At 24.9% G+C, this 24,050-nt stretch overlaps 4 protein-coding genes across 13 annotated transcripts; 3 read left to right on the top strand and 1 right to left on the bottom strand.

Annotated features, from left to right (window-relative positions):
• The first annotated feature begins 65 nt into the window (after positions 1 to 65).
• LOC126906204 (transmembrane and ubiquitin-like domain-containing protein 1) lies at positions 66 to 3,781 on the top strand. 3 transcript variants are annotated; one of them, XM_050686576.1, is made up of 4 exons: positions 66 to 146; positions 457 to 666; positions 2,862 to 3,156; positions 3,212 to 3,781. In XM_050686576.1, the coding sequence occupies exons 2-4, from the start codon at positions 459 to 461 to the stop codon at positions 3,675 to 3,677; spliced, it is 969 nt and encodes a 322-aa protein (XP_050542533.1). In that variant the 5' UTR covers positions 66 to 146; positions 457 to 458; the 3' UTR covers positions 3,678 to 3,781. The 3 variants fall into 3 exon arrangements, with proteins under 3 accessions (XP_050542533.1, XP_050542532.1, XP_050542534.1); XM_050686575.1 differs by lacking the exon at positions 66 to 146 and adding an exon at positions 153 to 399; XM_050686577.1 differs by lacking the exon at positions 66 to 146 and adding an exon at positions 168 to 258.
• A 277-nt stretch (positions 3,782 to 4,058) lies between these two features.
• LOC126906206 (rRNA methyltransferase 2, mitochondrial) lies at positions 4,059 to 11,871 on the bottom strand. 6 transcript variants are annotated; one of them, XM_050686578.1, is made up of 7 exons: positions 9,476 to 9,611; positions 8,465 to 8,619; positions 8,246 to 8,327; positions 7,259 to 7,319; positions 6,980 to 7,170; positions 6,745 to 6,917; positions 4,059 to 4,967 (listed from the first exon to the last, which is right to left on the bottom strand). In XM_050686578.1, the coding sequence occupies exons 2-7, from the start codon at positions 8,551 to 8,553 to the stop codon at positions 4,763 to 4,765; spliced, it is 801 nt and encodes a 266-aa protein (XP_050542535.1). In that variant the 5' UTR covers positions 8,554 to 8,619; positions 9,476 to 9,611; the 3' UTR covers positions 4,059 to 4,762. The 6 variants fall into 6 exon arrangements, with proteins under 6 accessions (XP_050542535.1, XP_050542538.1, XP_050542536.1 ...); XM_050686581.1 differs by lacking the exon at positions 8,465 to 8,619 and having other exon boundaries at positions 9,476 to 9,595; XM_050686579.1 differs by lacking the exons at positions 4,059 to 4,967; positions 6,745 to 6,917; positions 8,246 to 8,327; positions 8,465 to 8,619 and adding exons at positions 9,731 to 9,968; positions 11,283 to 11,422; positions 11,523 to 11,871 and having other exon boundaries at positions 7,046 to 7,170; positions 9,476 to 9,654.
• Positions 11,872 to 11,990: 119 nt separating this feature from the next.
• LOC126906189 (ankyrin repeat domain-containing protein 27-like) lies at positions 11,991 to 14,999 on the top strand. 3 transcript variants are annotated; one of them, XM_050686541.1, is made up of 2 exons: positions 11,991 to 12,179; positions 12,246 to 14,701. In XM_050686541.1, the coding sequence occupies exon 2, from the start codon at positions 12,266 to 12,268 to the stop codon at positions 14,600 to 14,602; it is 2,337 nt and encodes a 778-aa protein (XP_050542498.1). In that variant the 5' UTR covers positions 11,991 to 12,179; positions 12,246 to 12,265; the 3' UTR covers positions 14,603 to 14,701. The 3 variants fall into 3 exon arrangements, with proteins under 3 accessions (XP_050542498.1, XP_050542501.1, XP_050542500.1); XM_050686544.1 differs by having other exon boundaries at positions 11,991 to 12,398; positions 12,460 to 14,701; XM_050686543.1 differs by adding an exon at positions 14,715 to 14,999 and having other exon boundaries at positions 11,992 to 14,565.
• Positions 15,000 to 15,885: 886 nt separating this feature from the next.
• On the top strand, positions 15,886 to 19,846 carry LOC126906212 (SPRY domain-containing protein 7). The gene is made up of 5 exons (XM_050686594.1): positions 15,886 to 16,113; positions 16,166 to 16,282; positions 16,348 to 16,508; positions 16,568 to 16,670; positions 19,379 to 19,846. The coding sequence occupies exons 1-5, from the start codon at positions 16,005 to 16,007 to the stop codon at positions 19,474 to 19,476; spliced, it is 588 nt and encodes a 195-aa protein (XP_050542551.1). The 5' UTR covers positions 15,886 to 16,004; the 3' UTR covers positions 19,477 to 19,846.
• The last annotated feature ends 4,204 nt before the right edge of the window (positions 19,847 to 24,050 follow it).

Here is a 24,050-nt window from a genome sequence, read left to right as displayed (position 1 = left end):
TTCATATCGATAATAGGAAGGATGAACGTATCAAAAATATACTCTAGTTTATTTTGTTTCTAACCATGATATCGTTATCATTAGTAGTGTTATCATCATTAAAATATTCTTACATTTATGAACAATCTGTGCATTAAACATTAGCTGTAAGTAACGTTATCACAATGCGTCCTTCATAATGCTCAGGGGCTCTTTGATCTACCTTGAATATATTAATTTAGATAAAAAGAAATTCATTGTAATTTTATGAAAAATACGGTACGATTGTAGTTAGTGCATTTATTTAGTTAACCTTGAAATCAAGTAAAATATTAGTAACGTAACTAATCCATTTTATTTATTAAAATGATTTAATTATATAAAATTTACAGTAAAATAACAGAAGTTAAATTTTTTTTAGTAAGTTGAGTATAGCAACAATAATTTATGTAATATTATCAAATAAACATTGCATAGGTATGGCATTGGTTGAAGGATTTGGTGATGAAGTAATACAATTTTTTGCTATTTTATTTCTTGTCATTCTTATTGTATTACTATGGATGTCCACTCAAGTAGCAGAAATGCAATTATTCCGTGGAGCTGTGTTCATATTAGAAAGACGTACAAGACGACGGCATCATGATGCTGACAGACCAACTCCTGTAATTACTTCTCAACAAGCTGGTAAAGTTATAACTCATTAATTATACCTTTATATATATATATATATGATGGGTTGATTTAATTAGTAAAATTAATTCTCCTTAATTAATTAAAAAGTAGTTTTACTATCTGATTATGATATAATCAAATTAAGTATCAGATATAAGTTAAAAGAAATTCTTTTAAAAATTATTCTTTTTCTTTATCAAAAACTATAAAAACCTCTTCTATTTAAAGATTTTTTATGATGATTTTGTAAATTATGTATTTATTTGTATGTATTATGCTAAAAAAGTGTTAAAACTACAAAAATCATCTGTGGCAACTTTAAAAAAAACAAAAGTTACAGCAAATGAAGTTCGTGGAATTGGCTTAGTAAAATTTAATAATAAGAAACCCTGTATAGCAGGGATCTGACACATGAGGTTAAAACCAGTATAGAATGTTTTTAAAAAAAGTATTGTAAAATTTCATTTTTGGAAAGAGAATAGTTTTATCTAGAGTATAATCTGAGCATCATTTAATACTAATCATTCACAATAATATTATTTTATATAACAATATTGTTTGATTTTTCTTATATTGTATTATAATATTATAATTTATACAATATTGCTATTGTATTGAATAATAAATTTTGTATCATACATTTATATGAATATGAATATAAATATAAAAATATATTTTATGACATTAAAATTGTCCTTTTTGACCAAAAAAAGTTTTTTGTACTTTAGGAAAAAATAACTTTTAGGTCACCAATTTCTCATTGAAGACAGGTAATGGGAAGGTTCTTTTTTTACCATGGAGTTGTGAAAGTATTCTTTGGATATAGGTTAAAGCAAGTACTTGCAACTCGTGGCCTGCATATGACCCATGAAATGCATTTCTAAAGTCCACCAGTAAATTTATTACAATAATTTTAATTTTTGTTTTTTGTTAGTAAACTGACATAATTCTACATCATTTTGTGACATACTAAGCCTTGCGACCTACGCCACCATTGTGATACCTTTTAAATATTGTCTCGTCTTGCCTCTATGCATCATATTGATGACCCAATATACCGACTACTACATTTGGTATTATTTATTTATTCAGTTTTCCGAGTTACATAATTATGCAGTTTAATTTTATAATTAGAGTTATTTTTTTTGTTAAATTAACCATTCTGCTTTTAAAACTTTTGCTGCCTAAATTTATTGAGCACATCATCATTATATCAAGTTGTATCAAAATTTATAAGAATTGTAATTTATTCAAACAAAATATTTATTTATAAAATTATAAAATATATCATGAAATGAGGGACTGTTAGATTTAATTAGTGAGAAAGAGGTATGGGAGGCTGTGGTATCAATGAAAAATAATAAAGCAGTGGGACCACATGAAGTGCCAGTAGAAGTATGGAAAATATTAAGTGGTGTTGGCATAAGGTGGTTGAAGGAACTTTTAAATAAAATCTTATTAGAAGGGAAAATTCCAAATGAATGGAGGAATAGTATTGAAAATAACATACAGGAGTGTGGAAATTATAGAGGCAAAAGCTTATGAGTCATAGTATGAAAATTTGGGAAATGGTAATAGATAAGAAAATGAGAAATGAGACACCGGTGTCTAAAAACCAGTTTAAATATTCTATAAGAATTTCATGATAACTTAAATAGCGAAATTACTCTTTGATGTCTAAAGGTATTAATCCTAGTTACATTAAGTTAATATTTTTGTAAAATTAAAAATGTTCGAACTTGTTTTAATTTAGTATATTTTTAATTAAGTACTTACCGCCCATACTTAGACTAGACGAGTCTAAAGATGAAATAATTCAGAATTCTGATAGGTAATTTTTTAGCATTAATTTTTTGTATGTAATTAATGTTAAGGCAGAGATTTGTATTTATTTTTGGGTTTACTGTAGTATTAAACATGTTAACCTGTTCTAAAAAATATCTTACAAAAGGTGAAATCTGTTCACTCTTATACATTAAATTATAATTTGACTTATAACTCATTATTTATTCTAAAAAAAGCAAAAATAGTTACACAATTAGTTTTAAGTGTTTTAGTGAGTGATGTAATTGTAGCTACAGAAATAAAATGAATTTAATCTATTTATATTAATATTTATTGTTATTATTTTTAAATAATTATTTTCAATTTAAGATATCTTTAAAATGTTTATGTTCAACTGATCAACTAATTTTTATGTTACTTAGCTGTAACAGCTGAAGAAGTATCTTCAAATTCAAGTACTTCAAATTCAATAAATTTAACAGATGAAAATAACATTTCTCAAATTAAAAATGAAAATACTACAGCTAAAAATAATGAAGTGACAATAAATGAAACAGTAATACAATCTACAAATTCTAGTCAAGAAAGTTGTGATGATAATAATGCTTGTGAATCAGAGACTTCCAAAAACTCTATAAGAATACGTCTCAAGTATTTAAATGATGACTGCCGCCTTGTTGAAGGTAGACTTCAAGAAAATATTGGTGTATTTAAAAGGTAATAAATTTCATATTTAATTTTTTTATGACTAAAGTTTGAAATTTGATTTTAGGAGACATTTTAGTAGTGAATTATCTGCTAATAAAATTGTACGTCTAATATTTCAAGGCAAAGTATTACATGACGATGAAGCTTCTTTAATTAGTTATGGTTTACATGATAATTGTGTTGTGCATTGTTTAGTACATCAACCCAGATCATCATCAAATGCTCAACAATCATCTGATCCTATAGATCATAATACCACTGAACAACCTCAGACTAATGTTGGGCATCTTGGGCCACGTCAAAATGGACCAGTCCAACGTGAATGGAATTTGGCAACGCTATTATCTGCATTAATAACAATTATTATTTCATTGTTGTGGTATGCAAGACTACAGTTTTATACATTATTTTCATACACATCTACAGGCACCTTAGGAATATTGACTGGTATATTCTTGTTCACGGCTTTTCTTACTTATTTGGTGGATAATGAAGAACAACAGCAACAACGACAGCCAGCTGGACAATGAAATCTGTCAAAATTTATTTATTTGTGAAAGATATAGATAAAGGTTTTATTAAAAAAAAAACTTGTTAAAGTATTAAATTAATAAAATAGTGATTTTCAATTTCATTTTGTTTTTATTAAATTTTAAATTACGTCTATTCTTGAGAAATTCAATTTGCACATGAATAGACTTTAACTTTGAAAACATTTCTAATGAACTGTTATTACAATCTTGACTTTTTTTAGTTTTTACCAAAATTATTGTTGGTTTGTTAAAAATATATATATAATTGAAGTAGGAACTCCCTTATTCTCTTACATTTTCATAATGTATATTATACTAATAATTTGACTTAACTGTGAATATTTTGTAAAATTTAAAGAAATTAAAATATGTTATCAGATATAACAAAGTATAGCTATAGTATTTTCATTATGTTTTATAAAAATAAACAAAATTATAGCAATTACCTATTTTTATTTAAACCATAATAAAGACTGGAGTAGCCACTTTAGTATACTGTAACTACTTTTTATTTGTCATTAAATTCAAGAATGATGGACCATTTCATAAAATAAATTCTAACACTGATGTAATGTCACTGGCATAATATGAGTAAAAATTGATAGGTCGAATATTTCTTAATATATTCAGAGAGAAAATGTAGCCCTCCTTTATATGAACCTAGCACTAGTCAAGGAAGACATTGATGTAGATATAGATTAATATGAAGTTTTAGGGAATGTTGATCTATAAATATTTATATTTTGTCAATGATATTAATATAAAATTTTATTACTCTAAGATAAATAAAATCAATTGATAAATATTAAAAAATGTTTCGACCTATTAAGGGTAGATTTATTTAACGAATATACTGTTATGGATCATAGCACAATACATCAATCTTTATCTGCTAATTAATTTAAATTTAATTGTTTTTTGAAAATTATATTTTTATTTAATAAATGAAATATTTATATAAAGAGTTAATATTTTCAAAGATCAAAAATTGTAATTGAACAATTCATAATCAGTAAAAAAAGAACATTGATGTTACATTGGAGCCATCATTAAGCAGATACATTAAATAGATAAATTTCTTATCAAGTATAAATGGTATTTCCTGCGTTATGAGCAAATAATGTTACTGTCCGAGTTTTACGATTAATTATTAAATACACAAAACTATTTTGAAAATGGTCTGTAAATCCTTTAGGATACACCATGTCGTCTTTTGAATTAAATGCCATTACATTGTACACTTTTGATGCCACTAATATTTTATTGAACTCCAAATTTTTTTCAACTCTAAATTAAAACAAATTGGACCATATTAATGGCGTCATGCATTGTATATTTAAAAAATATTCTTATAAAATTCTTATTTTCTCTTGATTAGTCAGTTTAACTCTGACGGAAATAGAGGGATTTAACCACTAAAAATTTAATAAACCTCGATTTTTTTAATTTTGTGTTACAACAAAATCATACATTTTTGGTTATTTGAACACTAGCTGAGATGCGAAGCTGAGAAAGTATTAATTTAACTATGTGTTTTTTATTATTTTTTTGTCTGATACCACATTATCTCAGCTCTCACCGAACTGATTTCTTTCAACGATACGTTAAAAGATCACAAAAACGAAGACATAAATCTTAAAAATTTAAAAAATTTCCGTTGTTCCCTGTAAATGGTGGAAATCTCCAAGAAAATTACAAATTTAAAAATCGCTAATTTTCAATTTTTTTAAACTTAAAACTGCCATACCTTTTTCAAAAATGACCAAATTAATATAATTTTTTTTTATAGATGTATGATGTCTTTACCTATCATTTGATATATATTTTTTTTAAATCGGACCATTTCCCTTAATACAAGGGGGGTTCAAAACTTAAAAATGCGTATAGAAAGTAGAACTTTTTCAACTTAATTTTTTAAAGTGTTCTGGATATACTGACACTTTTTATATATATATATATATAAAATTAAAGCTTATAGAATATAGTTTATAATAATAATAATAATAATGTAATATATTTATATATATTACACTTATTATATATATTTATTCATATATTACACTTATAAATTATAAAACTTTTATTTTGAAATTTATTAAAAATTTGACCCTTTATCTGCCCACAGAGGGGGATTCAAAATGACAACTTTTTTACAAAAAATTTACTTTTTAAAGTGTTCCGGAAATACTGACACTTTTATATATACCATAAATTAAAGCTTTTGTAATATACTTAATTATAAAAAAAAAAATTTCGGACTTTATTTTGTCTTCACAATGAAAATGGCTACTGAATGCTATAACTTATTGAAAAGTGTATGGATCAATACAATTTTTTTATGAGAAATAAAATTTATATCCCCCTTTCATTGGACATACTTTATTTTAATCGAAATATAAATAAGGAAATATGACATTACGTAGCTTTTGGAATATTCCACCAATTTTTTAAAATTAAACACTATCTACAGATTTGCATGTAAGTGTTTTTTATAAAAGTACTTTTAATCAACTATTCCACGTCCCCACTGTGCAGCATTTTTAAAGATTGCTTCACAAAAATTTTTAAATTAAAATTAGTTTTCTAATATATTATTTTTAGTTAAAAAAATATTTTTAATGTATAGATAATATTGGCAATTGTTGATAACCTGACAAAAATATACGAATTTTCTGTTTTTTTCTAAATGTTATTACTTATGTCATTATGTATAATGAAGCTATTGATTTAATTGTAATATTATAGATTTAATGTGGTATTATTACTGTAATTTTTATAACTTATATTAAATGAGCAAGGAATGCACACAATGGGAGTGTGTGAGGTAAAGCGCTCATGCTATATTTATATAAAAAAAAATATTAGTTCCCTCAAAATATTTTCCTTATTTCCGCATATGTAATCCACCTTAGCTGTCAGCTATCTATTGTTAGTTATTAGTTTATTCACTTATAAATAAATTTCTATCTCTAAAAAGATAAATTTATTTTAGTGCTAGGAAAATTCAACAAAAATCTCAATGGGACACTCAAATATACGTGATAGAATAATTCAATGTTCTTACGAAATTAAATCTTTATAAATATTTTTTGTTGTATTTAAATATGGTTCAATGGTAACATCATCTTGACACCACGTTCCACCAATTACAAAATGGGTCAATAACTTGAAAATGAATTCTTCTCGTTCTTCGCTGTTATACAAAGAATATTCTTCGCATTCGTCATCTAATAATACCTAAATATCAAATGTAATTTTACGATTTTTTATTAAATGTTACAAAAATATTGTAATTGAACCTTTTTTAAAACATTAGTTATATAAATTCCATTTTTCGAGACTTCCTCACACTGTCGGATTAAAGTATTTCCTTCTCTATCTTTACCATGAGAAACGATATTATTAATTGGATTTAATAGTTTATCAAAGAAATCCATTGAAGTAATGACGCAAGAGATTTCTTCTACTTTAACTCTTGTGATTTCGCAATCTATAGAATAAATAAAATTTTAACTTAACAGACCTATTATAACATTAGATGGGTTAAATAACATTATAATATATAAAAACATACTTGCCTAATAATATATTAGGACTGGTTTGTAATAAACAAGTAACATTTTTGTCTTGAAAAAAATCCTAAGAAAATCATGTTTAAGTTAAAATTGTGTAGTTGTAATTTTAACAAAATAAGCTTTATAAAAAGAATAATTTTACACATACATTAATAGTTCAAAATTACTAATTTTAATTTTAAAGGCGTATTTTAGTATAGTAATTAATACTATTATTTATTTTAATTTAATATTCAGTAAAAATTTTAAAAATATGCAATTTTTCTATTTTTTAAAAATTGTTAATTATTTGTTCATAGAAATTGTAGTTAAAAAATACAATTTTAACACATAGTTAAAAAATTATTTACGTTAACTGATGTCTGCAAACTTTTTATTAATTAACAAAAAATAGTATACGATTTACTTAAAATTAGTGGAGAATCAAGTAAAGGTTGGGTTGGCTTCAATGGTCTCCTTAAAAAGTTTATATATGTAAATTTATAGATATTAGACTATATCCATATGCTCGACTATAGTAAAATATTTGAGGGTACCAATTGTAATTTTCCCTTACCCTAAAATATACTTTTTATTACTATGTACGTAATATTCTATTATAAAAGAAATTTAAACATTTTCTTTTTATAAATTTAATATAACACATAATTCTATAAAACACATTAAAATACGTTTTTTTTAAATGGCAATTCCAAATCGGTAACGGAACAGAAGTAGGATGTAGAAGGGCACTTCTTATTAAACTATCGTTGCTCACAAAAAAAGTTCTTATGAATGAAAAAATTGATTTAAATGAAGGCCATTTAAACAATCATAGACAGGAATTGGAGAGATATATAAAAGGCTTTATCTCCACCTCAGAATTAAAAATATTATTGTATAAAAAGAGGATTTTTAAATGTGGGTAAACAAATTTAGGCTTTCAAAAATTTTATTTTACTTCAGTCTAATAAGAATAACGTTTTTAAAAATAAAAATTGTTGTTCTAACTAGTATAAACTGATTCACGTCACTATCAGAAAATTCTTGATTAAATGCATAATAAGTAATTTGCAAACATTTCTTCATTGACCTATAATAATAGATAAAAAATTAATGTAGGTACAGTTAAAACATTGCAAATAATTTTAAAAAATCCTTGTATAAAAAGGATAAAAAATGGTTTTTAGATATTTAAAATTTTTTAATCTATTTGAAGTCATTTAATACCACTTAAATAATAAATCTTGAGTTTCTGTTAAGTTTAAACCAGATGATTGCTTGTTTGATAGATGATAAAAAGTATATTTTGAAGACATATTTCAAAATTTTTCTTGACATTTAATAAGATATGTAGTAATTTATACCTAGTAATTTAACTAAACCTACATTAACAAAACATATTCAAATTATTGATAAAGTTTATTATAGGTACCATGGAAATTTTAGTATCATTCAGTTACTATAGTAACAAAAAATAATTGATGTACACATAAGAATAATGCAAGGAAATTAAGAACCATATATACTTAGATTTTAAATGTTATAATTTAACTAGTTGGAAGATATGTAATTTTAATTATATTTTAGTAAGGTATTCATTCAAAATATTTAGTTATCTCAAAAAAAAAAAAAAAACAAACAAACAAACAAAAGGAAGATAATAAAAATATACATAAAAGTAAAATAAATAAAATTTTTTTAGTGTTTTATTATTTTAAATAACATTTATTGTTTTAAGTAAATATTTCTTTACATATTTTTTTCACTGAAATTTTTTATAATTACGTAACATATTTACTTCAAAAAAATATTACTACATCATTACTTTTTGATACTTAGTTGGTTTGATTGCTTATAATGAGTACAAGAAGTTAGAAAGTAAATTAAAATATAGAATAGTTATTTATTTATTAAATCATTGTAATTTAATTGAATAACATGAATTTATTTCATAAAAATATGTTTTTTACAATATATCACGGTGATCCAACTATATTTTATGTATAGCAAATAAACATCATTAATAGTACTAAAAATATAACAAAACTTTAGCTAAACATGTAATAGCTAATCAAAATTAAACTAAAAAAAAAAGTGAACTATTTAATTGTTTACTAAATAGTAAAAAAATATGAGAATATGCAATGTGTAGTTTTAGCACCAAAACTGAAAATATTGTGTACTAAATACTTTATTGCTTTATTTAATTTTTGTTATTAATTTAACATTTTTTTAAACCTTTAAAACCCCGTGCAAGTAAGTATTTTTCTGCCGAATCTGATCGACTTGCTTCGGGTTTTACATATTTTACAGTTGAGTAGAATTTTAGCATAGATTTTTCTAGTTCTTTATTTTGATTGCCATCCCAAATTTTGACCAAACAGGTTGAACCAATCTTTGAATTAATAATGGAAAATCTATTTCCAAATTATTGAAATGGTAAATTACCAATGCATTATTATTACATTAAGTTAAAAAAAAAGTTAGATTTACTTCAGTACTGAATATGCCATTTTTATTATCAAATCATGGTCTAGATGTTTAACACCAGTAGCATTTGGAGCCATATCACTCATTACTACATCTAAAAGTTGTCCACACAAAATTTTATTTATTTTTTCCCATGTTTTAGTTGATGTAAAATCACAGTTTCCCAATAAAATTGCTCCATTAATAGGAAACATTTGTTGAAGATCAATTCCAATCATTAAACCAACAGGTAGTCTATTACCTTTAAAAAATAAATAAATAAATGACAAAAAACATTTAATTGGCTTGTAAAATAAGTATTAGTTATCATCAAAATTAAATTAATTAAAAATAAAGGAATGCTTGATATTTATAAAAATATATAAAGTAAATTATAACCTTTATTAGTGTTCTACAGAATACTATTAAAGATCACAAAGCAGACATAATCTCCAAGTCTCACAGACTTATCTGTCAGGGAAATATTAACTACTAATATTATCAATGCAATAGGTTTCTGAAACTCAATACCATTAACAAATACATTAAAAATGAATTATTCTACCTTATTTAAATGTGGCCATTACTACTGTCAGGATTTCATGGAATAAGTGTATAATATATTGCATGTATTCTTCGGGTGCGAGCGTGGATTTATGAACAAAAGGCGCTGCAGTCTAATCTTATTCTCTTTAATTAAGTGTTTATGTTTTATATGTCCTTTGTAAATTAATTGCCAACTTTTGATCTCCCCGTTGTTCAGCTTGGGTAACGATCCTACTCTGGGATTCAGCTAACAGGGGAGAACACGTTAAAATAATGGTGTGACTATTTGAGACGGCATGGGCCATTCTAAAGTAATGCCTAACAACAGTATCAGGGTTTTTCTAAAGCTGGTTGTGTAAAAAAAAATTGAAAACAAAAAACACTTACAATAATAAGGTGCCACATATTTTCTTAATCACAAGAACCCCAACTAACAAGTAATGAATGTCAAACTCGTCAAAAAACAGATAAAATACTAAGGTGGAGTTCTCCAGCAAAATAATTTTAAGAAATATCTCTATGTTACTTTTGTAATATAATTGTAAAAATATTGTAAATAATTGATCTAATTTATTTGGGCTTAGGATTTGAAGTGTAAAAAAAAGAATTTATCAAGAGTACTGTACCAGCCAGTATCACTATTCTATTCTTAATTTGTTTCAAAAATAAATATCTAAACTGTGTGAAGCATTGTTCGTATGAATAATCCAGTCTAGGTGAAAAATTGATTAATTTTTTGGTGAACAAGTTCTTTCTTTTCTTTTAAAAAGAAAATGAAATATATTTGTGAGGGATTGTTCTGCCTTTTATACACGGAGGCAATTTTACAGATTATTTATAGAGGGATGATAATTAAATTTTGCTGACTGTTGGCAATAAATTTGGTATCTTACACCCTTCAATGAAATTGTCACTGCTTACATACCCATCATGAGCTGGTTCTTACTCAACTAAACTTCAAGACTTCAGTTTTTTAAGTTTTATTTTACAATAATAATATGTGGCTACAAATGTTTTCAATTAAACTTACACTGAGAATCAGAATTAATTCTTGATACTGCTACTTGAGTCCAGCTTCCTGGGGCTGCACCAATATCTATTACACATTGGCCAGGTTTCAATATAGAATGCTTATCATCTATTTGTAATAATTTAAATGCACTTCTACACCTGAAATCGGAAATACCTAAAATTAATATACCCATATAATTAATTTTAAGAATAGATTAACTTTAAACTCGTGTATATATTCTGTTTTATCCACTATTACCTATAATTTTTCATTTTAGCTTTTTCTACATATGGATCCGACTTTTGTCGGGCAAGCCATTCGTTAGAACTGTGTTCTCTCATAAAATATTTAAAATCAACTAAATTTTTACATATTGTTAATCTATTCATAGTTAATATTGTTGAAAAACAATAATTTTTACTGAGTGTAGAGATTTTGGAGTATTAGACATATGATTTTTTTCAGATATTCATTTATTAATCAATTAAATTAAAAAATCTAAGCATTTATATAAGATTATTTAAAATCATTAGGATATCCAAATATTAAAAATATATGTTTCTTAATTACACTAAAATTTTCAATTAAGATGTTTTGTTTAATTATTTACATCGATAAATATCGCTCGTATTGATAATAATTTTTTAGATACACGCTAATGAAAACTAGTTAAATGCGTATTGTTTTTAAAAAAATTTTGATAACTCATTATACTGATAAGCATTACAACAATTGTTGCGTAATTTTACACTGAAATATTTTGTTTTGAACATATATTTCTTAAGTTATAATTTGAAATGCCAAATATTGATGACAACATGTAATTGCAGTTTTGTGATTAATTGTTTTTGTTCTCAAGATTAATCTCCAATCGTTCGTCATATTATAATAAGTACATGAAATTTATGGTTTAAAGTAAATTGTTGTTGACCTCGTACTTAATTATTTATATACAAAAATATATCTATTATTTTATTTTAGATAAGTTTTAATTTCTTTAAATGTATATTATGGAACATGGATATGATGAGGATGTTTCACTCAATCAATTTTTGATATTCCTTTGCAAACATTATGAAAATAGTTTTTATGAAGCAATTCAGAATGAATGGCTCATATGTATCCCAAGAGAAGGTTCTTTTTCAAAAAATATATATTCTGAATTAGATATTAATGATCATATTCTGAAACCTAGGGCAGATTCAAATTTGAATTTTGATACACTTAGTGGTCATCAGGTTTCAATTAATAATAAAACGATTAAATGCAATGTTGAAAATAAAACAAGAACAGTCAATATACTGTTTATTGAAACTTGTTATACTGAAGATGGTCTCAGCTATAAAATAATTTGTATTGATGGGCCATTAACCAGTTCTTCTACCGTAGAAGATATAATAGTAATAAAGTCTGTGAGGGACTGTTCAATATTTTTATATTCTAAAAACAACAAAGTTCTATTAAAAGATTTAAGATTTATGATTGATACCTTCTTAGTATCCAATGATTTTTCTAACATGCATATAGATGAAAAAAAAAAAAAAATTAATATTCTGTATAAAAAGTGTTTTAAAAGAGCCTGTGATTATTTTAAACATCGTGGCAACTTTTTTCGGGATAATATAAAATTAGTTATAGAATATTATATACTTAATAAACTGTATACTACTTTAATAACTGATGTAAATATTTATGTAGCAAATGAAGATGCAATGTTAAATAAACTTATTCAAAATTACTCAAATGTTCAACTAGACTTAGAAGTTGATAAAGATACAGAAGTTGTGATACCAAGTGCCAGATGTGAATTATCTAAACTTAATATTCATAAGTCTATTATTGGAAAATATAAATGTTTAAAAGATACATTTTTAATGTTATCTAATGGAAATGAACATTTTAGTGTTGACAATCTTTTGAATGCATTAGTAAATCTTATCTTACATTGTAAAATATCTAACTGGAATGCACAAATTCATTTCATGAAGCATTTTACAATGAGTGGTATCAAAGAATATGATGACAATTTTTATTTAACCTGTTTAGAAGCAGCTATTGAACATATAAAGACATATAATTTTAAAATTGAATTGTATATTAATTCGAATGACTCAAAGTTTAATAATTTATATAATTTAATTCGTAATGGAGATTATCAAAAGATCAAAGAATTATTGAACTATGTAAAAAGTCAAAAGTCTAATTTAATGTGTCATCCATTGTGCGAGTGTGATAGCTGTATGAAACAAATACAAATGCAACCAATAGTTTGTGTAAACTTTAAAGATGATCAGGGTCTTACACCTCTTCATATTGCAGCTTTTTATGGAAATCCTCTTGTTATTGAATTACTATTAAAGTATGAATCAGATATAAATGCATTGGATAACTTTATGCGAACACCTGTTCATTATGCTGCCCTAAGAGGACATCAAAATGCTCTATTATTTTTATTGCATAATAAAGCTATAATGAGTGGTGATAATGAAGGAAATACTCCTTTACATTTATGTTGTTTAAATAGTCATGAAGCTTGTGTGAAAGCTTTACTCTATTTTATGGAATTTTCTGATTTAAATTTTGATATAAATGTTCAAAATAATCAAGGTAACACATCACTTCATTTGTGTTTTAAATGGGGTTATTCAAATATTGTTGAAATTTTACTTGAACATAAAGGTGATCCTACATTGTGTAATCGTAGAGGACAAACATGCTTAGATTGTGCTCATAATTTAAAAATGATAAATATGTTTTCAGCATTGAAAAAAAATAGCATAGAATGTGTTAGAAAGCGAAGTGTTGAAGTAATCAATTTACAAAGAGTTATAGATAAAATATTAACTGCAATAACTGATGGAGATATACGGTTGGCTCAGTACTATTTAAAAATTGAAGATGAGAATCACTGTACAAATGAGTGCATGTTTGTTAATAGTGCAAATATTAAAGGTTACACGCCATTACATATAGCTGCCATGTATGGACAAAATAGTATATTGAATATGTTAATTAAGCATGGAGCAGATATAAATGCAGAAACTAATAGTGATAAATTTACTCCGTTGCATTTAGCTGTACAGAATTTTATGCACAAAAGTATTATAATTTTACTAAGTACCAAAAAATGTGACATAAACAAACAAGATAGTAGTGGTAGTAGTGCTTTGCATTATGCTTGCTCTAATGGATGCAATGTTGATATTATAGTATTACTTCTTAAAAATGGTGGAGATTTGGGAGTGATTAACAATATGTTCACTAGTGCATTAGATATCCTGAACAAAAATTCAGAATTAAGGTATATTAGCAAGCTTAAAATATTTAGTTCCTTTTAATTATAAATTGAAATCAATTAATTTTTATTTAGTCTAATTTATTTTTCAACGAAAAAAATATTATCTGTTAATGGTGTAATAATTATGTATTTATTAAAAAAAATTGTTTTAGGCAAATGGTTTTAATGAAACAAAAAGTACATTAATTAAACATATTTCTTCTAAAATTTTTATTAAATGCAATGATGTAACATTCAGATATGGACAAATGAATGAACTAAAGAGACTGCTAATAACTTTTAACATTTTTTTTTTTATAATTTGTTTTAGTATTATGTATAAGTATAATATATTTATAGTTTTGTTATTTATTTTTATAATTTATGTATGTTATTTTTTCATTCTAAGTTTATGTTAATTTCTTAAAGTTTTTTATAATAAATAAAAATACATTGAATCTTGAATTATAATAATAGTTATTTATTATAATTATTAATCAGTATGAAATGGAAGCTGAACTCCTCTAAATTCTATACAAATCTTTATAGTGTAAATGATAATTTCTGACCTATTAGTAGTTTTGAAAGTATTTATTTTCTAGCTTAAATTTATGGAAGAGATTTTAATTTCTTCTTTCATACTTTCTAATTAATACCATTTTTTTGTCTGGAAATTTTATTTTTGTTTTATCTACTTAATATTTTAATATGAAATATTTCCATACATAATAAATAAAGTGTGGATTAATATGATTATATAAATTTTGTTTTAGCCATTTTAAAAGAACTCAAGTTTGTGCAAATTTGTTTTATTAATTTAGGAAGGAATAATGCCCCCTAATCCCTTTAACTCTAGTTAGATCACAATACTTTGTTTTCAATCCTAATAATACAAATTTGTACTGGATGATGATTTATTTAGAATAATTTAACAAAATTTATAAATCTGCTCTCTAATCACAAATTTTTAAAATGTTGAATATAATAATTTTTCTTAAGGTATGTAACTATTTATCCTTAGTAAACAAGAGTTAATAAAAAAATTAATATTTGAATAAAATGATAGTATAATTTTTATACTTTGTATGACATAAATTGAACTTGACTAAAGAATATTGTGGCGGTTATTTAACGTAAATTTTAATTTTTGCATCAGGTGGTTGGGTTTATAGTAAGGGAGTTATTACACATGGATTATTTTTATTATTAACTCATAAATGAAGTATTTATCTGGTTTGACTTATTGAATTTTATAAATAAATTAATGTTAAAACAATTTAAGCATTTATCGGGTGTAAAGATACAATCACATAACTATCAATTTAACGAAATATTATTGATAACTGTTAACAATAAAATAATCGAAGGGATAACTAAATAAACTGAATTTGGTTACATTTGTTAGACTTATCATTTAATTAATTCTAATTTTGTACTTAAAGTAATTCTAGTTTGATTGCTTAATGGCTTCAGTTATATCATGTTTTAAAAGATGCTTTGATAGCTTAAAGTACACAGAACATATAGCAAATCTTGATTTAAATTCTATCAGTCTGGATACTAGTCGAATGGGTCTGTTTAACATAATTATTATTGATTTTATTTAATATTTACTTTATTATAGGCAATGAAGTAGTAATTGTTAAAAATGGTACAAGAATTTGTGGAAGTGGTGGTGTATTATGTTCTGCTCCATTAGTGCAAAATAAATCATATTTTGAAGTTAAAGTACAACAGTCTGGTAAGCATAGAGTAAATAATAAGTTATATGTGTATTTTAATATATCTAAATTTGAATAATTGTAGGTATTTGGGGAGTTGGTTTAGCTTCTTATGATGTAGACTTAAGTAAAGCGCCAGGTGGTCATGATCAATACTCTTGGGTTTTATGTAATGATGGTGCACAAAGGCACAGTCAGCAAGTTATAAAAGCTATTGATAATAATATAAACGAGGGTGATATTATTGTTAGTATATCTAAATAAAAATTGTCCATTAATTTGTATGAAAAATAATTTTTTTCTAGAGTGTTTTTTATGATCATGTTGAATTGAATTATTCAATTAATGGTCTTCCAGTTAATGAACCAATTACAGGGATAAGAGGAACAGTGTATCCGGCGTTATTTGGTAAATGTACTGTAATAAATAGTAGAAGAGTAATCAAAATAATTTTAGTTTTTAATTTTTTAAGTGGAGAAAGTATTAATTTTACTATGATGTGTTTTTTTTTTGTGTCTGTTACCACTTTTTCTCAACTCTCACTGAACCAATTTCTTTCAACGATATATTAAAAGATCATAAATTGTATCTAATCAAAAATTTACATTTAAAAATTGAAAAAATTTCCGTCGTTACCCGTTAATGTGGAAAATCTCCAAAAAAAATTACAAATTTAAAAATCGCAAATTTTCGACATTTTTTCAACTTTTTAAAAATAACCAAATCAAAATAATTTTTTTTTTATAGATACATGAGGTATTTACCTATCATTTTGTTTATTATTTATTATCAATCTGACTCTTTTCCTGCCTACTTGGGGGTATTCAAAATGACAACTTTTTTACAAAAAATTAACTTTTGAAAGTGTTCCTGAAGTACTGACACTTTTATATATATCTTAAATTAAAGCTAATGTAATATACTGTATTTAGAAAATAAAAATTTCGGACTCTATTTTGTCTTCACTATGAAAGTGGCTACTTCATACTATTTATGTGTTAAAACTTTTGATTTTATATTTTACATTCTTAACTTTATATTTCTAAAACTTTTTGAAAAATATATGGATTAATACAATTTTTTTTTTTGAAATATTGCATCAAGACCTTCAACTTTTATATATACGATCGCTATATAAGTAATAACTACTTTATAAATTTTTATAAATTCTCTATAAAAATTAAAATTTAAAATTATTAAATATCAATTTCATACTATATTTTTTTTTTCCCGACCGGCATAAGTGTGGACCACCCTGGAACTACCGTTAGGTATTACTTCAGAATGGTCCATACCGTCTCTAAAACTCACACCACCACATTGTGAATCAGCCCGAAATTAATCAAGAGCTGATTCACAACGTGGTGTGGCCTTCCCCGTTAGCCGGATCCGTTGCCCAGGTTGCACCACGTGGTGGTGGGGGCAGGACTTTGCGAGGGGGGAAAATAATTCACAAAAACATAAACACGAATACCTAAGGCGCCGGCCTAAACCAGCGCCTCAGTATACTATATTTAATTGCTATAATAAATATTTATACATATATTACACTCATAAATTATAAAACTTGTAATCAGAATATAAATAAAGAAATAAGAAATCATGTTGATTTGAAATAATCTACCAATTTTTTAAAATTAAACACTATCTACATATTTGTATCATAGTGATAGTGATTTTAATCACTGTTAGATTAAATCTATATTGGACTCAACTATGCCATGTTGCGACCCCTTTTTGCTGGGTTTTTTCAATTATAAAGTTGGATATAATTTTTCTTTTTTTGTAGTAAAAATACTTAAACACAAAATCAAAAATCGTACCAAATGTAACTTTAAGTTAAAAAGTACTTTTTATGATTTTTTATTTATAAGATAGGCAATTGGTCAACTAATAATTAGTCCCTGTGAAGGTTCTATAATAGCTCCTCTTAGTAATGCTTGTAGTACCTGAATGTATTCTAAAATATCAGAAGATTAAATTTTAATTTTAAAATGTTATAGCTAGAAACTATTTTTGGTTAAACCATTGGTGATTAACAGATTTACATAAAAAAAAAATTTATTTATTTATTTAATAATTTAAATTAAATTTTTATTTCTTGAAATATAATAAATTGTATTAAAATGTTGGGAAACAACTTTGATCATAAAATATTGATTAAAATAATTTATTACTATGTTTAGAATTTTTTCATAAGATTATATACTAAAATGTTTAAACAATCCACTCAAATATTATAATTATTTACAAATATTTCATGATTTATTAGTTAATAATTACATTTTTGAATTCTTTTAGCTTAAACAAGAGTTAAATTTATTTTTATTAAATGGCAAATTACATATTTAAATAGCTTATAAAATGGGAAATTATCTATTAAAAAAAGTGACTGATTGATAACACCTTTTAAACCAGTATTTCACAAGTTATTAATAATTTAAAGTGAAGACTTGAGGTAAAGAGTGGGTGCTGTTCTTTTATCACTAGTCATTATTCTTTGCAATGCCCAGTGGCATGCCCAGGGGGGGCGTTTGGGGTCATATCCCTTCCCATTGCGTTTTTTTCTAGCACCTAACAGCAATAATTGAATAAAGTTGTAATTATTACATTATATATTTGTATAACAACATTACATCATATCATACAAAACACAAAATAATAAATATTTTAATGAGACTTGACCTCTAAAGCCCCTTTATTAATCTTTTTCTAATTTTTTCACCTCATTAAATGTATTTAGTTGTATTAATACTTATTAGTTAGACATCCCTCTCTATTTAAAATTCCTGGGCACGCCACTGGCACCGCCTAGATATAAAAATTATTTTAAAAATTAACTATTAGCTATTAAATAAAAAAATATATGCAAATAAAAGTAATAAAAAAATATTTTTTCAATAATGTATTTATTTTAAGAGTAATTGAGTTGTTTGTGATAAACCTATCATTGTGTATAGTAGAAAAGTGCATTTTTCAAATTTCTATTTTAAATAATTTCACAAAAATAGTTAAAATAAAAAATTATTATTATTTTAAAAGTATCCCTATGTTTGAATAAATTAATTTGTTTTATTTGATTTATTTATAAATTTACTATGCTATTTTTTTTTTAGTGGATGATGGTGCAATATTAGATATTATATTGGAAAAATTTTCGTATCCACCTTCAAATGGTTATGATAAAATTATGTTAGAGCAATCTATTTTATGAAAATATAATTTATAAATTAAAATTTAATTAACATTCCCAAAGATATTTTATTCCATTTGTGTCAACAATTATGTACTTATAACTTTTTAAATATTTTATGTGTACAATATCTATAAATCTCATTGTATGTGCTTGTATGATGTTTATATTATAAAAAGTATTTCAAGTATATTTATAAATTTGTAATATAGTGTATTAATCACTATTATATGTATATGTATTTGTGTCTCTCTATTTTTAAATTAGTCTGAATTTCTTAATTATTTGAATGTATTTTTTAAGTTTTATAAATAATCTCTTTTTTTTACTATATTATGATTTTATATGACAATCTAGAAATTATTTTAATAAGCCATGACCATTATCTCCATTAAATTTATTTTAGTAACTTTTTTGTGCTATATTCATTGTGTTGAATGTAAAATTAAGTTATGAATATCATAGTTTTATTACTTTAAAAAATTATTGTATATTTTTTTAAATATTTAAATATGTTTAATATTATTATTAAAATAATAATGGGTCTATAATTAAACATTTAAAATGTTAAAATAAATTAATATCTATTTATATAATATATATATATATATATGTTTTTATAATATTATTGTGATTAATTTAATAATTACTACTCAATTATATTGTATCTAAGTCTTGTAAATTATATCTTTTTCTAAATTACAAGTTTCTTATATTATAACTTTTTAAGTAAAATTTAATTTGTTTGAATAATGATAATTAGACCTATAATAATTGAAAGTTAATACTTGTTTTTTTAAAAATTCATTTTTTTATAATTTTGAATTATTTCAATTTTATGTTTAAAAAAATTATAATAACTTATAGTACACAAATATGGTTTAATTAACTTATTACCTTATCTATTCAAACATGAATATTGTATTCATCATTTAATAAAGGCTAACCTATTTGACCGCTCCTTTATTTAAAACTTTTTTTTCACTTCATGTTTTTGAAAAAAAAGTCATTTATGTTTAAATGTTACTACTGTACTATCAAAAGAATAAAAAAATTTTATAAAGAAAATAAAAATAAACAGCAGATGTGTTTAGTTAGGTCAAGTTATGAATAATTTGATTAACCCTCACCGTGGGAACGAAAAACAAACAGAATTTGAGTGTAAACACTCTAAACAAAATTTAAAAATAAAATCAAATACGATAGTTTGATTTCTTAAGTCAAAACGAAATTTATAGCAAAAATAGAACAGTGAGACGTGAAATTTTGTCAAATATCAATTATACAACAATTCAAAAAAGTCAAGACAACAAAAAAATGAAATCCGGTCTTTGGCTCACGTGATTGTTAATGTTTGTAGCACGAACGGATTAGATATTAAAATATTTAATTGTACTGTTAAACAATAAAATAATTAAGGTAAGTTAAACTATTAATCGCACCAGTCAAAAAAATATAAAAATACCATGGATGGTTTAAATATTAATAGAAAATATTATGTCAATACCAACAAAAAAAATCAAATTCAGCTGAATAACAAAATTATGTAACCTTCAATATGACTATAATTTTCATTAAACTTAAGAATAGAGTTAAAATAAATGAAATCATTAATATTGGTAAGTTAATTAATATCTAATAATCTGATTGAACTTGATATTTAAGTTAATTTTACCTCATTTACCGCATTATGAGTATAACATGAAATAAAATTGCAGTGTGAATACTAACAAAATAAAGNTTATGAGTATAACATGAAATAAAATTGCAGTGTGAATACTAACAAAATAAAGCTGTCGGTAAAAATGATGTGATCACAATGATGCGATTAAATAATTTCTTCGGATATATCCAGAAAATGTTTATCAGCTACAAGCTGAAAATTCAAATTACAAAATTTGTAAAAAAAAAACTTGGGCTGGCCTTGTGATAAAATTCAAATGTTCAAATTTTTCACCAGAGAAAAATGCAAAAAATATGTAAGTCTAAAATAACAAAATTTGTAATTGGCTTGCCCAGTCCAACGACTGAAGCATAGGGATATCATTATAATGATAATATTAATTTAAGTATGAGTTTGTACATATTGCAAGAATATTGAATTTATAAAATTTAACATTAAGTTAAATGAGTAAAATAAAGTAATAAAATTAAAAATAAGTCAGTTCGTTACTTGTTCAAAAGTAAGTTAGAAATTAAATCAGGACTAGCCATGTCAAATCAAATGACGAATGAAAAAAAAAAAAATTAAACCGAAATAAGTCGACAGATAGTCGTATAATTACTCGTAATTTTACATAGATGACTTTAATTTAATTTGTTGGTAAGAAGAAAGATTGTGCTAAAAATAAAATGCTCATGCACTTGAATAAACTGTAAGTTAAACTGTCTGGATAATCAGTAGATGTCAGTAGAAGTCCGATAATCCGGCATCCAACAGTAGAACAGTAGAACAAACTTTTTTGCATTTGCATACTGTATTTTTAGTTTAATTATTAACGTAATTGTTCTTATAGCAAAGCCTACACTAAAAAAAGAAAGGGCACCGCCCAATAGACCGACACGGAGCCCGTCCCGAACGTGCCGGATTATCGGAATTCTACTAATTATATAAAAAAACCCACCACAGGGGGGTCGCGGCACAGTGGTGATGTGGCATAGTTGGATCAAGTATAATGATATCTGACAGTGATTAAAATCGCTATAAAAAAAAACGCTTCGATGCAAATCTTTAGATAGTGTTTAATTTTAAAAAATTGATGGATTATTCCAAAAGTTACATGATCTGTTATTTTCTTATTAATATCCTGAATAAAAAAGGGATTATTAAAAAATATTATTTCTCATAAAAAAATTGTATTTATCCATACATTTTTCAAAAAGTTATAACATTTTAAAGTAAAAAATGTAAAATATAAAATCGAGAATTTTGGCACAAAAATAGCATTCGGTAGCCATTTTCACCAAAATGAAAATCTATATTTCGATTTTTTTATTTTCATAGTTAAGTATATAATATAAGCTTTAATTTAAGATTAAATAAATGTGTTAATATTTCAGGAACATTTNCAGAGGTCAAATTTTTTTTTTTTCAAATTAAAGTATATTACATTAGCTTTAATTTAAGATATATATAAAAGTGTCAGACTTTCCGGAACATTTTTAAAAGTTAAGTTGAAAAAGTTAATTTTTTGTGAAAAAGTTGTCATATTAAATTCCCCCCTGTGGGCAGATAAAGGGTCAGATTTACAAAAAAATATACCAAATGATAATTAAAGACATCAAGTATCTATAAAAAAAAAGAATTATATTGATCCATACATCTTTCAAAAAGTTATAGCATTATAAAGTTAAAAATATAAAAAAGAATTTTTTTACAAAATTCGTATTTGTTTTATTAACTTTAATGTCTGTTTTTACCATGAAGATAAAGTAAAGTCCGAAATTTTTTTTTTCGATAATAAAGTATGTTACATTAGCTTTAATTTAAGATATATAAAAAAAGGTCAGTATTTCCGGAACACTTTCAAAATTTAAATTGAAAAAGTCAATTTTTTATGAAAATGTTGTCATTTTGAATCCCCACCTGTAGGCAGGTAAAAAGTCAGATTTATAAAAAAATATACCAAATGATAGGTAAAGACATCATGCATCTATAAAAAAAAAAATTACTTATCCATACATTTCCAAAAAGTTATAGCATTATTAAGTTAAAAATATAAAAAACGGTAGCACAGTGGGGTCGAGGCACAGTGTGGACGAGGCCTAGATGGGACAAGTATAGATGATATCTGACAATGATTAAAATCACTATCATAAGAAACGCTTCGATGCAAATCTGTAGATAGTGTTTCATTTAGAAAAATTGGTGGATTATTCCAAAAGCAACATCAACTCTTATTTATTTAATTGTATCCTGATTAGTAGTTCTTTGATTTAAAAATATAATATATGAATAAATACTAATTATAGTTTTTAAATTCAGTATGAAATTGTGAGGCCAGCTATGATGTATGGTTCATAGTGTTGGGCGGTNTGTGATGTATGGTTCATAGTGTTGGGCGGTTGATAAGAAAGTCATGCTATGAGGAGAGAAGAATCGGAAGCTGTAAGAACAGTTATAGAAATGAATGTTGAAGGAAGAAGAGATAGAGGAAGACCAAAAAAGAGATGGAGGGATGCTATTGAATGCGATTTGAGGACAGCTGATGTGAGCNTGGAATGCGATTTGAGGACAGCTGATGTGAGCGTAGAAGATGTGGGAGATCGTGTCAAGTGGAAGCTTAGGATAAGGGTGGCCGACCCCCAAGTAGTTGGGATTAAGGCAAAGGCAAAGAAAATGAAAATGATTACCAGAAATTCCGGTGACAATTGACATAATATGATTGTTGTTTGGGAATATACAATTTAGCGTTTAGTTGGGTTTAAACAATATAGTGTCAAATCAATTACCTACTCTATCGGTTGTATCTCAATATACACTACNCCATCGGTTCTATCTTAATATACACTATACTTAAATGATACTATAAATAAATAAACTCACACATACACACGTATGCATTTATAACATTGTGTCTAATGTATAACATGAT

The sequence above is a fragment of the Daktulosphaira vitifoliae genome, unplaced genomic scaffold (genome assembly GCF_025091365.1).
Source record: "Daktulosphaira vitifoliae isolate Bord-2020 unplaced genomic scaffold, ASM2509136v1 Scaffold_4, whole genome shotgun sequence".
In the NCBI taxonomy this organism is placed as follows: Eukaryota; Metazoa; Arthropoda; class Insecta; order Hemiptera; family Phylloxeridae; genus Daktulosphaira; species Daktulosphaira vitifoliae.
The sequence above is the reverse complement of the archived record's forward strand: the minus strand, read 5'-3'. Positions and strand labels throughout refer to the sequence as shown.

Bases quoted from the DNA above. Each gene is read 5' to 3' on its own strand.
- LOC126906204 (XM_050686576.1), top strand. From the start codon at position 459: ATGGCATTGGTTGAAGGATTTGGTGATGAAGTAATACAATTTTTTGCT. The intron at 667-2,861 runs GTAAAGTTATAA...TATGTTACTTAG, and splicing joins AATTACTTCTCAACAAGCTG to CTGTAACAGCTGAAGAAGTA. The intron at 3,157-3,211 runs GTAATAAATTTC...ATTTGATTTTAG, and splicing joins AATATTGGTGTATTTAAAAG to GAGACATTTTAGTAGTGAAT.
- LOC126906189 (XM_050686541.1), top strand. From the start codon at position 12,266: ATGTATATTATGGAACATGGATATGATGAGGATGTTTCACTCAATCAA.
- LOC126906212 (XM_050686594.1), top strand. From the start codon at position 16,005: ATGGCTTCAGTTATATCATGTTTTAAAAGATGCTTTGATAGCTTAAAG. The intron at 16,114-16,165 runs GTCTGTTTAACA...ACTTTATTATAG, and splicing joins TCTGGATACTAGTCGAATGG to GCAATGAAGTAGTAATTGTT. The intron at 16,283-16,347 runs GTAAGCATAGAG...GAATAATTGTAG, and splicing joins AGTTAAAGTACAACAGTCTG to GTATTTGGGGAGTTGGTTTA.
- LOC126906206 (XM_050686578.1), bottom strand. From the start codon at position 8,553: ATGTCTTCAAAATATACTTTTTATCATCTATCAAACAAGCAATCATCT. The intron at 7,320-8,245 runs GTTAGAACAACA...TGATTTTCTTAG, and splicing joins ACGTGAATCAGTTTATACTA to GATTTTTTTCAAGACAAAAA. The intron at 7,171-7,258 runs GCAAGTATGTTT...TTTATTCTATAG, and splicing joins CAGTCCTAATATATTATTAG to ATTGCGAAATCACAAGAGTT.